This window comes from Squalius cephalus, assembly GCF_949319135.1.
Source record: "Squalius cephalus genome assembly, chromosome: 1".
Lineage (NCBI taxonomy): Eukaryota > Metazoa > Chordata > Actinopteri > Cypriniformes > Leuciscidae > Squalius > Squalius cephalus.
Window position 1 is genome coordinate 67,126,418 of NC_137122.1, and position 16,574 is coordinate 67,142,991.

General features: G+C 41.9%; 1 protein-coding gene across 1 annotated transcript in view; it reads left to right on the plus strand.

The window, feature by feature from the left end:
• LOC307171873 (E3 ubiquitin-protein ligase rnf213-alpha-like) overlaps window positions 1-16,574 on the plus strand; it is a 165,400-nt gene that overhangs the window by 21,827 nt on the left and 126,999 nt on the right. The window contains exons 3-8 of the mRNA XM_079893804.1: window positions 280-440; window positions 1,785-1,930; window positions 2,050-2,220; window positions 2,297-2,508; window positions 2,590-2,879; window positions 3,371-3,627. Of these exons, the coding sequence (XP_079749930.1) occupies window positions 280-440; window positions 1,785-1,930; window positions 2,050-2,220; window positions 2,297-2,508; window positions 2,590-2,879; window positions 3,371-3,627 (1,237 nt within the window). The remainder of the gene's footprint in view (window positions 1-279; window positions 441-1,784; window positions 1,931-2,049; window positions 2,221-2,296; window positions 2,509-2,589; window positions 2,880-3,370; window positions 3,628-16,574) is intronic.

Below are 16,574 nucleotides of genomic sequence, written 5' to 3' on the forward strand. Positions count from 1 at the left end.
TTAAAATGTCTCTGCTCTGAGCATCTCCTGGTTCCGGGCTCATTTTGAGTCAGACATGAACATCACTATCGAATCAGACATCATTATTGCCTCTTGGAGCGGGTGTCAATTTCATCTTTTTGAATAACAAGGAATGATGTGTTTTTATGAAATGCTTTGAAATATGGACAAGTAAAAAAATATAAAAAAAAAAAAAAAAAATGCAAAATTTACCAAAGGACAGTAACAAAGTAAAAATGTCCACCACTGCTATGTGACTTTTGTTTTTGTGTTTATCAGACAAGCCACAAGATGAATCTCAAACATCCGCAAACATTCCACATGGCACTGAAGAAGGAATGACTGATATCAGGCCTGAAGGGCAAGTGCTGGATTACCAGAATGCCAATGTATCTCCAACTCGACCAAATGAAGATATCAACTCTAAACCAAAGACAGAGGTGCTGGATATGGACATCAAGTTTAAAAATTAAAAGGCTGTGGATTAAGTGTTAAACTTGTTTCTTATTCTGACATTTTTTTGTTGATTTATTTATGATGCACAATTATATTCATCTGTGCTTGCATGAAATTCAAACTGAAATACAAAAAAACATTACACAGTCTCAATTTAAATAATTTTAAAATAATCTAAATAATTTCAAATATAAAATGTGCTCTGTGCTTTCACAAAGGGTCTAGGTTAATTTGAGAACTGGCCCCGGAGGGAGCTAAAGCTTTGGCCAACGGCTGCTTCCCAGCAAACACATTTACGTTGTGGCAACGTCTCTGGCACGTTGCATTTCTGCTATGGCAACGTCGCTGTCTACGTGCTCGCAACATTGTAACAACGTAGAATTGTAAGACGCGACAGGGCTGTAGCAACGTTGTTGCGCGACATTCAGCAACTGAGAGACGACGTTCTGACAATATTTTTATATGGTGCATTTTGTTAGATATTTATATACTTTTTATCGTTTATTGTTTATATTATTATTTAATGGGGCTATCAACACCTGCAAGTGTAGCCTACACTCTGAAGAGTAAAAATGACAAAAGGTTTCGTTAATTCAACTTTATTAAAACTGCATATAATCAAATTGCACTTCCAAAAGTCATACATTTGTGAAAAAAAATAAATAAAAAAAAATAAACGAATATACACATTTATTTTAAGTATAATAAATAAAACATAAAAAGCAAAGGCAGATCAGAACATTTAATGAACAAAACCAGGTCTGTATGGCGGACAGTAGCCGAAAGCAGGTGTCACCGGGGAAACGTCCACAAATCCAGAGGAGCAAAGAAACGAATGAGACTAAATAGCGGAAAAATCAAACGAAAAACTAAACAGTGCGAGCGATGCTACATTAATCACATTAGAAATTAAAGTTGGTTGTGTTTGATAGCTGAGGTCAGCTAAACGCAATACTCACGTATCCTTGCCCGATGATGAATGAGAACACAATGAGCCCAACAACAGGTGGTTGGAATTTAAAAGGCTGATTTTCGCGCTTCAGGGCAGTGACGAGTACATTATGTAGTCCAGTGGTTGTCAAGACACCGTTGGCACAACTTTAAGCAATGGCCCTGAACGATGGTTTAATGTCAACATTGTGACAACGCTGTAACAACCTTCACTACACAACGTAGTTATAGCAACCTTTTGACCATGTTGTTAAAACGTTGTTAGAAGGTTGGCTACGTTGTGCCAACGTTCTGTGTTTGCTGGGTTGCTAACATTGATAATCACAGAAATTATAAACATGTTTAATGTTGACTAATTTGGTTTCTTTTGCCTTCAGAAGAATTACGGTTCTAGAGTAGATTCGCCGGTGAGGGCTGAGCACAGTCAGGAACAGCCGCATATGGGAAGAAAAGATTTCACTGATGAAAAGAAATCCATTGAAAGTGATGATACAGAAAGTCAGTATGTCGCGCCTCCAAAAAGGTGAATGCAGAATTGTGTGACAAATGCACTTCCTCATAGAAGTTGTTAAAGTACAAATGTTTTTTTTTTTTTGTTTTTTTTTCATGGATTATTATCTTATCAATATTGTTGAATTGCAGAATTCCAACATCAACTCAACAAATAAGTTCCAGTGAGAGACTTACCATTCACTTTCATGCAGTCCTATCAAAAGACTTTGAGTTTAACCCCAAAGAGGATTTTATCTTCGTAAGAGCTGGTGGTCCCATTGGTGATTTGGAAGATGATTTGGCTGAAATCTTTGCAACACGGTTAGTGAAGTTTTCAAGGACCATTTATTCATTATTCATTACTGGAATCAGCTGTTGAAGAATAGTTTGATTACAGGGATCTTGGAGAGCATGGATTTCTTGTTGAAGGGAAATGTGTATGCAAAAAGACAGATGTTGTATCTGTGTCCATCCCATACACGTATGTTGTGTATAAAGCTTTATGGCACAAGCATTACGAATTATGTTCTGAATACATATACAATCTGGATTCAAAAGAAACCACCAACAGATGTCTGTTTGTCAAACCACATCTCCTGAATGATGAAGGTATGTAAAACTCAGACATTTATACTTCAGTTTAATTTAAATTTTTTACTGGACCTAATGTGTCATTTTCATATACTGCAGAAGAATGGCATCAATATGATGATATCATCTGTTCAGAACCACCTAAACGTAGGTTTGAGAAGTTGAGAGAATATGTGTGGGCTGAGCAGAGGAAAAAAATAATCAAGGGAAGAGAAATCGCTGGTCGATTCATGCTGACAACTATCTTTGACCTCCTGAAAAGCTGGAGCAAAATTAACGTCAGCAAATTCTTTTGTCAGCTGCAACAGTTTTTTGAAGTCTATGGCAACCCTTCTGTATTTGAAAAGACATATGTGAAATGGGTCTCACTTAAATATGGTGAAAAAGATGTAAGTGAACCATATCTATCTCAGCATATAATGGAAAACTTTCTACTAAAATGTTCACTTAAAAATCACCAAAAATTAATATTCGGACTGACATCATTTGCCTCATCATGTCATTCCAAACTTAAATGACTTCATGGAACATATAAGATAAAATACGATGTATTAATACTACTAAAAATACTAACATTTTTACAGCACTCATTTTGTCTTTTGTTTGAGCTTGACAGTCTCGGTTCTTATAATGGACAAATTTACTCTGCAATAATATTTTATCAAATAAATGTTATGCAGTTTGTTTTTCACTAAAGAAATAAGGTCTTACCAGATTTGTGAATATCTGTAAAAAATAAATAAATTGAGTATACATTTATAATAAAAAATATAAATTTTCACTTTTTAGTGAACAATGCCTTTAATATCACAAACTGAAAGACATTCACTGTAGATGTCAACATGAAATTCAACATATCATCTCATTTTCATCTTGTCAGGTGAGCAGGCTTCTGAAGCATTTCATGCAGGAGCAAGTGACCCCAGAGCTAAAGGACAGCGAGGGAAAGAGTGCTTTCATCGTGGAGCCACTGAATGCTGCTCTCATCATGGTCTACGTGTGGAAACGGTATCGTCTAGAGTTAAACATCAGGACTCTGTCTCGTCTCTGCACTGCCCTCTGCCTGCCCAAATTACCTGAGTATGAATTCCTGTCCTTATGGACTGACATAACGGAATCATTTTCACTAATAAACACGTGAGTACTGATATATAATTTACAGTTTCAATGTAAATTATAAAGAACTCTCAAAAGAGTGTTGCAATGCAGAACAGATCTAAATATCTAATATTTGTGAGCAGTTCAAATGAACTGAAGACCATATCAGGTGCACATTCAGGTGTGGTTTAACCCTCTGAGGTCTGGGGTGTTTTTGGGGTCCTTGAGATGTTCTGACATGCCCTGACATTTGTGCTTTTTTCAGTTGCTTATAAACATATCAATGGCAAAAAAAAATTACACTCTATTTAGCGCAAACAGGACTACCATGATATGTGAGCCACATGTATGTACATGTTTTCATTTTTGAGAGAATAATGTTTATGCATGGTTATTGAAAAAAATAAAAATGAAAGTTTCTGAAATAAGGCCACAAAACACATACTAAATATGTGTAAATAAGACTTTTGACTAATGGATGTCGTCGTCTAGAGTTTTGTCTTCAAAGTTATGTGAAAATCATCCTGCCTAATCATTCACATAAAACGATACATTGATTTAAGTTTTGTGAAACACTTTTAGTTTGGAAAGGCAATATGCGGATGGGGCGTAAACGATCATGCATATTTAGTAGTTCACACCTGATGAGACAATGACCTGCATACTTAATGAGCCATTCTTTCAGGTGTGTCACCTGTAGCTAACTTAAATATACAAGCTTCATAAAAATGATCATTCTAGAAGAAAATTTCAGATGGCATTTAGAGGCTTTTGCATCTGAACTCTTCATATATATACATACACACACACACACACACACACACACACACATATATATATTTATATATATATATATATATATATATATATATATATATATATATATATATATATATACACATATATATATATATATATATGCATACACACACACATATATATATGTGTATATATTTATACACAAATATACATTTTATTTATATTTTTTTATATACATTTTTTTTTTTCACAAATTGTGCTTGCAAATTGTATAATATCCAAGGTAAACATGTCTAGTAATTGTGCAGTTAATTATCATACTGTATTTTCAGTTTTGGAATATTTATCCTCTCCCCAAATTTGTTACTAATAAAACATAATACAAATTATTAAAAGAAAAAAATTATATTTACCTTTTAATAGTTTGTTTACATCTACCTTGTAAATATATTTTTTTATTAAAAAGGTTACAATTACAACAACAATTCAAGTGTAATCTTATAGTATATTCTACAGTAAAAACTGTACCCAAATCTAGTCAACAAAATGTTGTCTTTCATATTTCGCCTGACTGTAACGTTGTTTTTATGAAATATTAGGGCATATAAATGTTAATTTTCAGTTTAATACATTGCTTATACAAATAGCCTACATTTTATTTCAACATATTTCAGTCGATTTTTACTCATCTCAGTATAGCCATACAGTTTGCTAAAACATCATCATTCATTCACAAACGCGATTTAAATTTAAACAGTCTTTTTGCGAGCTGTGGTAAACAGCGCGCATCTCTGCCATTCATTCATTCATAAACAGAAACCCGATTCATGTGAGAAGGAAAAAAAACGTACTACTGTATTCCTCAGCTCAGTCTGATCCTTGCTCCTCGAAATACCCGCACTTCTGAGGTATTTTCCATTATTATTATTCCTCACAGCGCTGCGAGACGGTGTAAACAAGTAATGATCTGAATAAACTTGTGTTTTCTCGAGCTGATATGGGGGCGTTCACAGGTTTGCGCCGTGGATTGCCTCAGTCATTTGCGTTTGAATAGCGCGCGCTCTCCGTGGGCGGAGTCACATTACATTTGAATCAGCTGTAATGAGCTCGACTGGAATCGCTCTCTTTTAATACAGATTTCACAAGATGAGAATTATTTGTTTTTTATATAAATTACTTTATTTAAAAGAAGAGAATTCAAGCTTCATGCCTGTGTGTCTGTATGTCTGTTTGACTGAGTATTCGCTGAGTTATTGTTCATTTTCGGACGCGTTTCACAATGGACTACACTGACAGAGAGAAGGCAGAACTCGCTTCGTGTTTATTTTTCTTAATTTGGCAAAAAGCACAACACTTTGTTTTTATTGTGAGTATACACAAAAATAATACACATTTAACAGAATCGACTGATGTATGAAACTTGTTTGTAAAATCAAAGTCAAAAGAGTATTTCGGGTCTCAATTCAACTGATAAGGAAAAAAGCGAGCTGATCACGCCGGCGTGATTGCCGACCTCAGAGGGTTAAGAACGCAAATTACAAATATTTGAAATACCCCTCATACAGTTATTTTTAACACATGCTATTATATAAGAGAAGTCCGACAGTGCTTCAAATCACAAAAAAAATTATTTATACTGAAGTTCCCTTACGAGAACGTTCTCTCGTACTGCGTTGCAAACGCTGTGGGAAAACTCCTTTTCTCGAGAATATTGAAGCCTTTATTTTAAAACGCATTGCAGCTGCACAGCGTGGCGAGGCAACTGCACAAACCTATGGCGAGTGAGCAGAGCGTGCGATCCAATAGGAGCGCTTGGCGCCCTGCCAGACTCGAGTGTGCCAATTTGGACGCGTCAGGAGAGTATAAATTCAGAGAAAACTCGCCATATGACAGATCTATTCTCCTTCAGTTCAGAGACACACCTCGCTGATTTCTCCGGATAGGAAGCCGCTCGCCATAGAAAAGCCTCTCAGCGGAACAGCTTCGCGCCGTCGGTAGACCTCGCCCAGCAAGCGTTTCCCTGCGGCATCCGGCGAGTATCCTTTTAGACAAGTCTAAAAGAGCTAAAACGCTGTTTTAACAGAGGAGCGCGTTGTTGCAAATGGGGGGGGGGGGTGGTTATGTAAAAACAAATATTGCATCACAATAAGTGTAATTGTGATTGTCAAAACATTTGGTAACTAAATAGAATTTTATGAAGTTTAGTGACAACATGTTACAATGTTTACATTGTACAATGACTGGTAGGATACAGTTTTTATTATTGCTTGACAAAAATTTCAAGATTTCAATTCCATTCTTGTGATTTGATTCCAAATTTTGATTCAATATTGACTAATTTGGATACATGTTTATTTTACATTTTATTTAAAAAAATAATCTCACCTAATGCTGTAAACATAGAGGGCCCAATCTGCTGGTATTATTAAAGGTTGAAAATAACAAATTAAATTAAATATAATGCAGTTTTTGTTATAATAACAATTATTTAATGACATAAGTAAAAATATAATAAATATGTAATATAGTGCTCAGCAAAATCTCCTCTCTAGCTATTGTTTCTATTCAATTAACACATGCTATGGTCATTAAATGGCTTTCCTGAGCTAAATGTAACGTTATGTGTTCTCCTGCTGTTATATTGACCTCTTTCCGTGTTTGAAAAACACTAATTTCGATATTATGTATACTTTCGGTAAGTTGTACTGCATCTTTAAATAAAAAAGTAACAGATGATCGGTTCACGTGCACTTGAACTGAGGCGCTCAGCGATCTGTCACGTCACATTTACAAGCGCCAAACGTATTTTTGTCTGAATTTCGTAATAAAATTGACGGAATCTAAGAGCTGAGAATTAGTTTAATATTAAAAGTAAGTTACCTCTTTGCTCCGCAATTTTTCTGTGCGTGAGAAAATGGATATGTGGCGTGAGAGTGTGTGAAAAGTGTCAATTGCGTGAGTCTCACGCTCAATGCGTGAGAGTTGGCAGCCCTGGTGACAGTATGCCTGTGGCTGTCCTCCGATCAAGACTCACTCTCGCTACGTCAGAGAGTGAACCCGCCCATCTTCCGTCTTCGGCGCCCCGCGAGCCCCGTAGGAAGAAGCGGCGCGATCAAAGGATCCATGAACGCGGTGACTTCAGCGCGTGCACGCCAGGTCCTTCCCCGCGTGCCTCACCGACACCCTCATCTCCGGTTCTGTTCGCCAGAAGCGACCAATGCCCCTCTCTCGAAGCGGCAGGGCTCATTTCCTTTGGCGGATCTGCCGAGGAACTGGATGATGCAGTTTCAATGGCGGCATCTGAGGGTGAGGATTGGTCAGGCTCCGCGGACCCCACCCCTCCCTCTCAGAATGATCGTTTCGACACCAGAGCGAGCATTGATGCCAAGCTTCTCCGTGTCATGACTCGTGCTGTCGACAAGCTGGGTCTCGACTGGCTTTCCCCAGCTGAACCCGCTAGAAGCCGCCTCGACGAGTGGTACCTGCCGGGGCGCCAACAGGCCCCTCGCCAGTGCGCCGCTCCATTTCTCCCTGAGGTCCACGAGGAGCTCACTAAGTGCTGGCGCGCGCCCTTTTCAGCGCGAACGCGCTCTACTTCCTCCACCACACTCTCCACTGTGGACGGCGCGGAGGAAAAAGACCAGCCAGAGAAGAGACCGCTCGATTGCTTCTCAGAGCCCCCTCTTCAGCTCAGGCGGCTGGAGCAGTATTAAATGCAGAACATGGGCCCGTCTTTTGTCACACACCCCTGCACCCAAACGCGACCTACACAGTAGGTCAAGGTCAAGGTCAAAGTTTATTTATAAAGCACATTTACAAGCAGTCACTACTGCCCCAAAGTGCTGTACAAGTATAAGAAATAACATAAAATACAAAGCTATTCCAAAAAAATATTTAAAAACAGACAACAAAGAATAAAAAAATGTCACAGCTCAGCCAATATTAGAACGCCAATGCAAACATATGAGTTTTTAATAATGATTTAAAACACTCGACAGAGGTAGCTGCTCTAATACTGAGAGGAAGCAAGTTCCAGAGCGTAGGTCCTGCTATTGAAAAAGCTCTGTCTCCTCTGGTTTTCCGTCTAGACCTTGGACAGTCTAACAACTGGCCAGTAGACCTTAGTGTTCTAACAGGAGTGTGCAAACTAAGCATGTCTGATAAATATGGAGGTGCCAATCCATTTAAAGATTTAAAAACAAACAATAAGATTTTAAAATGGATTCTAAAAACAACAGGCAACCAATGAAGAGACGACAATATAGGGGTGATGTGGTCACTGCGCTTTTTCCCTGTCAACAAACGTGCCGCTGCATTTTGGACTAATTGTAATCGGCGAATTGAGCCCTGGTCAAGACCATAATATAATGAATTGCAATAGTCCAAACGATTTGTAATCAAAGCATGCACAACTTTTTCCAGTTGGCTATGTGGCAGATACGGCTTAACCTTCCTAAGAAGTCTGAGTTGAAAGAAACTTGATTTTACCACTGAGCTAATTTGACTTTCAAGTTTAAAAGAACTATCAATTAAAACACCAAGACTTTTTACACATGGGCAGCAGTTTGACAATGTTGGGCCAAGAGCACTTAAGCCTGAGATATTGAATTCTCCAAAAATGATAACTTCAGTTTTTTTATCTTTTAAATTAAAAAAAAATCAGTGACATACAGTCTTTTACTTCATGTAAACAATTTATCAGTGCTTCAACTGAGTTCGTATTAGTATTCAAAGGTAAGTAAATTTGGACGTCATCCGCGAAGCAATGAAAAGAGATGTTATATTTTTGGAAAATTGATCCCAAAGGCAACATATACAATGAAAATAAGACTGGGCCCAAAATTGATCCCTGAGGTGCACCCCGCTAGTAATCGGGGCTTTCTTTGAATAAAAAGGCCCAAGGTTCACAGAAAAAGACCTATTTGACAGATATGACCGAAACCACTTCAGAGCAGTGCCTGTAATGCCTGCACAGGACTCGAGTCTAGACAATAGAATCATGTGGTCAACAGTATCAAACGCTGCAGTCAAATCTGAGAGTACTAGTACAGCAGAGCTACCAGAATCAGCGATTAAAAGAAGATCATTAAAAACTTTTAAAAGAGCAGTTTCCGTACTATGACAGGATTTAAAACCAGACTGGAATTTTTCACAGATATTGTTTAAATTGAGGTGCAATTGGAGTTGTGCATATACCACTTTTTCCTAAAACTTTGGATAGAAAGGGCAGCTTAGAAACTGGCCTGTAATTAGACAAAGCAGAGGGGTCTAAATTATGCTTCTTCAAGAGAGGTTGTACAATGGCCTTTTTAAAAGCTGCCGGAACATACCCAGCTGACAGAGACGTATTTATCAGATTTAAAATAAAAGGGCCAATCGTGTCAAAAACATCTTTAAAAAGCTTGGCAGGAAGGCTGAACAGACTGAATGTCTTAAACCTTGAACCGTCTTTGACAAATCAGAAAAAGATAATGGCACAAAATCTTCAAAGCCAGCTGTACATAAAGGTATAATGCTTGGATCAGGCACAACACAATGGGTTACAGCCCGGATACTGGACACTTTATCAGTGAAGAATTTACAAAATCTGTCACACAAAAGGGCGCTAGGGATAATACCAGTGTGTTCAGGAGGATTAATGAACCTATTTAAGACATTAAAAAGAACAAAGGGTTTGTGGCAGTTGTTTTGCACAAGGTTTGATATATACTGAGTCTTTGCAGCTTTAACAGCGTCCTGATAATTAGACAAACAATCTCTTAAAATTCCCAAGGATACATGCAATTTATCTTTTTTCCATTTTCTCTCAGCACGTCGACATTCCCTTCTGAGAGCACGGGTAGTGTCATTGTGCCATAGCTCTCTCTTTAGGTTGGAACTCTTGTGCGTAAACGGTGCTATTAGGTCGAGAATTTCCGTGCACGTAGAGTAAAATGAAGTAACCATCTCATCAATGTCCAGATTTGAAAAGACACATCCAAGGGCATTAACAGAGAAGTATCAAACGCTGCAGCAAAAAGTGAAACCATAGATGGATTAACTGCACGCCGCTGACATATGGGGAGGCATGATGTTTTTTGAAAGCACGGCAAAGAAACGGAAAACAAAACGGGCATATGGTCAGAAATGCCTGCATCAGAAATGTCCTTTATGGACAGATTTAGGCCATGGGATAAGACCAAGTCCAAACAATGTCCCTTGTTATGGGTTGGGGAATTCACAGATTGAGTAAGATTAAACGATTCTAAAATATTAAAAAAGTCCTTGACCAAGGGCTTAGAAACACAACAAACATGAATATTAAAATCACCAACAATTAAAAAATGATTGATTAACAGCAATGCCAGCCACAAACACCGAAAATTCCTTAATAAAATCCTTGTTAAATTTAGGAGGGCGATAGATAAGTGCACATAACACTGATAAGTTAAGGTTAATTTCGAAGAGTTGCAACTCAAAGCTCTTGTATTGTTCACATGGGATCTTCTTACAGTTTAGATTGGTTTTAAAAATTGTCGCTAGCCCTCCACCTTTTCCCGTAGATCGAGGAGAGCTAAAAAACGAACATGCCGGAGGAAGAAGCTCTGAGAAGGGGAAGTGCTCACCGGGTTGAACCCACGTCTCCGATAGAAGCATAAAGTAAAGCCCCCTGGACAAAAAGAAGTCATTTAATATAAACGTCTTATTAGTCAAGGATCTAACGTTAATCAGTGCCAACTGAAGAACGGTATCCTCCGTACGTGGAGATTTGGCTCGATCCAGTGATCGTAGATTCGTTTGGTCCACGCCGCGCTTAGTCACTCGAGAGTGCCGAGGAACATACTCTTCCGCCAGTGCAGGCTGCAGGTTCACAGCGACAACAGCTCCACATTGAATCGGGAGAAGCCACTGCATCCTGAAGTCCGAGGGAGAAAGGACAGCAAGTGAGGGACAGTCGCGATAGAAACCCCAGCCGTTTCTCCATGCCGACCGCAGGTATGCTCTCACTCTTACAACCACACCACCACGCTTTCTCCGTCTTCTGGGGTGTTTCCTCCGTGGGGAAGCATTAGGTATACGTTGCAGGTACACCGGCCGAGCTAAGAATGGAGGAAGGGGTATCTCCGAAGACTGTTTCCCATGATTGACACTCTTTAAAAATAAAGCATGTTGATCACGAACAGAGAGAAGTGTCTGGCGATCATATACAAACAGAGCTGAGACATTTTGATAACTTAAATTAGTAATAAAAACAAACAAAAGCCCGACTAGGACAGAGAGACGCTGCGCCGTGCACACTGCTGGCGTAGGCACTGCAGTAGATTTTAACAGCAACCTACAAAATGCACAATCGAGCAAAATCTCTCTCATAAACCCATGTCGTTTCGGGCCCCCGAGTCTGGGCGTTCCACCGTCAGATATGATCTTACCTCTGGTACTGCGGGCTCTGGCATGGCAAGCCATCCCCGGAGTTTCAGAATGAGTAATGAACATTATAAAGCGCGGCTACTCGCTTCAGTTCGCCCGCAGACCACCGCGCTTTCGCGCCGTCATCCAAACTTCGGTAAGGAGCACCATAGCTCATGTCCTCCGCACCAAAGTATGTCTGCTGGCGAAAGTTGCCATCGTCACAAAGCGAGTCAGGGTTTTACAGCCGTTATTTTCTCGTTCCGAAGAAAGACGGCGGCTTGAGACCCATTTTAGATCTCAGACATCTGAACAAGGCCCTCATGAGACGGCCATTCAGAATGCTTCAGAATGCTTATAATCAGACACATCCTAGCGCAAATTCGCCCAGGAGACTGGTTCTTCTCAGTGGATCTAAAAGACGCGTACTTTCACATCCAAGAGAACACCCACCACAGGCCATTCTTGAGATTTGCCTTCGAGGGGCAGACATATCAATACACATTCCTACCATTTGGACTGGCGCTAGCGCCTCATACATTCACAAAGTGCATGGATGCAGCTCTCTTCCCCCTGAGACAGCGGGGAATGCGCATTCTGAACTACCTCGACGACTGGCTCATACTGACTCAGTTAGAGGTGGAGTCCCATACTCACAAAGCCTGGCTCCTCAGCCATCTAGAATGTCTAGGGCTCAGGGTGAATCTTTCCAAGAGTATACTGTCCCCCAGCCAACGTATCACGTTCCTGGGAACAGTTCTCGACTCGGTACTTATGAGAGCATGGCCCACAACAGACCGGGCTCTGTCAATTCTGCGGCTCGCCACGTCATTCAAAGAGGGCTCCTATGTACCCCTCCGAACGTTTCAGAGGATCTTGGGCCTTATGGCATCAGCATCACCAGTACTCCAACTAGGCCTACTGCGTATGCGTCCTCTTCAGCTGTGGCTGGCACCTCAGGTACCATCCCATGCATGGCACTCGGGCCTCATGAATATCAGGGTGGACCAGCGCTGTATCAAAGCCCTGGACCCCTGGAAAAACACCGGCTGGTACCAGCAGGGTGTGAGCATGGGTTTGGTCTCAGAGAGGAGGGTCATTTCAACAGACGCTTCCAACTCCGGTTGGGGAGCTCTGTACGAGGGTAGGCCTGCCTCCGGCCTCTGGTCGAGCTCGGAGAAACGCCAACACATCAACTGCCTCGATGAGTGCGGTTTTTCTAGCCCTAAAAACCTTCCTCCCATATATGGCGGAACACCACAACATGTCAGTGGTCTCCTATATAAATTGCCAGGGTGGCCTCAGGTCCCAAAACCTGTTACCACACAGCTACTGCTATGGGCTCAAACTAACCTGCGCTCACTCAGGGCAGCTCACGTGCCGGGCACAATGAACGTAGGAGCAGACATGCTTTCTCGGGGTAATGTTCCCCCAAAAGAATGGTCACTCCATCCCCAGACGGTTCTTCTGTAATGGGAGGTCTTCAGGAAGGCACGTGAAGGCATAAAGTCAAGGGAGAAGCCCATAGAGAATCATAAAGTTGCTTCTGCTCCTAGCTCATGGACAGCTCCTACTCACGCTCTCCGTCTCTGCAAGATTCGGAAGGGAATGATTCAGATTTCGCTTGGCACAGCTACTAGAAGTCTTACAACTGTCAGACAGGCTGCTCACGTCACATCTACCTCGTCAAGCTCAGTTTGAGTCTGCACAGTACACTCAGCCATCAGGAAGTGAAACTTCTAATTTGCTTCACTTTTCTCCGTTGAAACCTATGGGGGTGCGTTGACCCATGAACGTTCCTCTGGACCGAAACCCTCCCAATCGACTAGGTATTGAAGTGTGTTACCCCGACGCCTGGAATCCAGTAGCTGGTGTACTCGATAGGCCTACTCGCCTTCCACCAGAATGGGTAGGGGGCTCGGCTCCTGGGACCTCTCCTCTCCTTGCTCAGAGGGGTCAGCGGCAGGTTTGAGTAGTGACACATGGAAGGTGGGAGCAATACAGAAATGATTAGGCAGGGCAAGACGGTAAGATACTGGAGTGGTTTGACGAAGGAGTTTGAATGGACCCAAGTACCTAGGGCTGAGCTTCTTACAGGGGAGCTGAAGGCGTAGGTCTCGGGTGGACAACCATACCCATTGTCCAGGTTGGTATTCTGGACCAGGTCGGCGACGGCGGTCAGCCTGTCTCTTGAAGTGGCGGACTGCATGTTGGAGATGTGTGTGGGCCAGTTTCCATGTTTCCTCGCTGCAGGTACATTTATGGGTTCGCCGGACCATGGGAACAGGGGAGGTTGGAAGCCTAAGGCACATTGGAAGGGTGTCAAACCAGTGGAGTGTTTCTGAAAGGAGTTTTGGGCATACTCAGCCCAGATCAACTCCAATCGACTCCAATCCTCTTGATGGTGATGACAGTAGGTCCGGAGGAACCTGATTATCTCTTGGTTTAGGTGTCCGACCTGCCCATTGGCTTGGGGATGATATCCAGATGTGAGACTCACGTTGACTTGAAGTGTTCTGAAGAAGGCCGACCAGACTCGGGAGGTAAATTGGGGTCCCCTGTCGGAGGAAGTTGTTCAGCCGTTTGCAGAGCGGTGGGGAGCTTGGCTAGAGGAATGAGGTGACAGGCCACGACAGTGAGGATGGTGGTGTGGCCATTGGAGGAGACGTCGAGGGTCGGATGAAGCCCTTTGCGTGTTGTTCCTCGATGTACTTCTTCATGGCCTCTGTCTCTGGTTGGGAGAGCGGGAAGATGCGACCTTTGGGAGGTGTGGAGCCGGGCACTAGGTCAATGGCACAATCACTGGTGTGATGAGGAGGAAGTTTGGAGGCTTTTACCTTACTGAAGGCCTCTGCTAGGTCATGGTATTCAGCTGGAAGTTGGTCTAGTTCAGTCCCTTCCCGGGGAACGGTGATTCTTCGGACGGACAAAGGGGTGACAGAGACGAGACAGGTGGAGCGACAGGAGTTACCCCAGTGAACAATTTGACTGGTTCCCCACCGGATGTGTGGGTCGTGTTTACAGAGCCAGGGTAGACCCAGGATGACAGGTGTGTGAGAAGCATGAAGGACATAAAACTGGATGGATGGAGAGCTCCCTTCCGCATACATATCTCTTGGGTGATGTGGGACACACGGCCGGAGCCTAGTGGCCGCCCGTCGATGGCTTCGACTGTAAGAGGAGAGTGGTAAGGGATTAGAGCAATGTTGTTTTGTAGAGCAAAGTTTTGTGACATAAAATTACCGTGGCTCCGGAATCTATCAGGGTGTTGGTGGTAACTTTTTACGGCCATTAATTGTGAGCACAAGGGGTAGAGACATACAAGAACTGGGGTTAAGGGCGTCAACGGTTAAACTCACCGGTCTTGAATCTCTCAGAGAAGGTCGAGAGGGACATGTGATACGAAAGTGACCAGCCTTTCCACAGTACAGGCACAGATTTTGAGACCTTCGTCGATCTCTCTCCTCCAGGGTCAGTCGGGAGGTATTCACTTGCATGGGTTCAACGTTGTCAGCAGGCGCGGAGGCGGAGACTCTGTAAGCGGGAGGGAAAAGGGAGGTGGAAACAGGATGGCAACTCGCTCGGCGAGAACAAATCAAATTGTCAATCTGGATGGCAAGGTGAATGAACTGATCTAACTCTCTTCCCTCATCGCGACAGGCCAGTTCTGCTTGCATCTCGTGACTCAAGCCTCTTTGGGAAATCACCTTTAAAACGGCGTTGGTCCAATCCGTCTGTGCAGCGAGAGTTCGGAATGTGAGCGTATATTCAGCGGCAGTGGAACAACCCTGAGTGAGTACGAGGAGTCGATCGCCCGCTCCCTTACCCTCCTTAGAGTGTTCAAAAACCTCCCGAAACTGCTGGAGGAAGATCTCGAAGGTGGGGAAGACAGTACCATCCATTCTCCACACGATTGTAATCCAGTCGAGTGCTCTTCCGGTAAGTAGAGAGCAGACGAAGGCGATTTTACCAGCCTCAGTGGAATAAAGCATGGGTTGCTGGGCGATAACGAGTGAACATTGCAAAATGAAGCCCTTGCATTTATTGGGATCTCCATCAAACTTGTCGGGAAGTGCGAGGCTGGGACTCGCGCTCGCGGAAGGCTGGGTCTCGGCAGCGCGGACAGCGGTGGGTTGTGTTTGCTGCGGAGATGGGCTTGGAGCGGGAGTTTGCAGGGTCTGAATGGCTTTCACCAACTCCTCTGTCAATGAGGTAAGACGATTCAGTTGGTGGTGATGAGCAGCGAGTTGGCTAGCCTGGGCAGATAACGCAGCATTTTTAAATTAGCATTTTATTATTGATGTTACTTTTATTATTTGAGCTTTGTATTGATTATTTTGTGTAAAGCACTTTGAGAAGTTGTTTTTGAAGGTGCTTTATTAAATAAATTAGAATTATTATTATTATTATTATTATTATTATTAAAGTTTTGTTGTTTATATGGAAACCATTTTCAAAAACTTGCACTTTAAAACCCATTTTGAAAACTTTGCTTTTTCAGGTACCCAAAAACGCAGTTGTTGTGCAAACGAACAGACAAAAAATAAAAAAAAGTTTTACGTTTTTAGTTGAAAACGGTGTCATGTAAACAGCCCCTCATACAGGTTTGTTAAATAGATTGCCAGGTCTTCTTAGGTAAATTAAACAGGTCTTTCCTTAGTTAAAGAGGTTTTTCCACATTATTAAGCAAGTCACAGTTCTCGTGCAATATGGGGAAGGAAGATCTTTCTGAAGATGAAAAGCATGAAATAGTGCAATGTGTCGCAAAAAGCATGAAAACAATTAATATTTTGTGAAAACTGAATAGTGATTATCAAACTGTCATTTTTGTAAGGAATAAA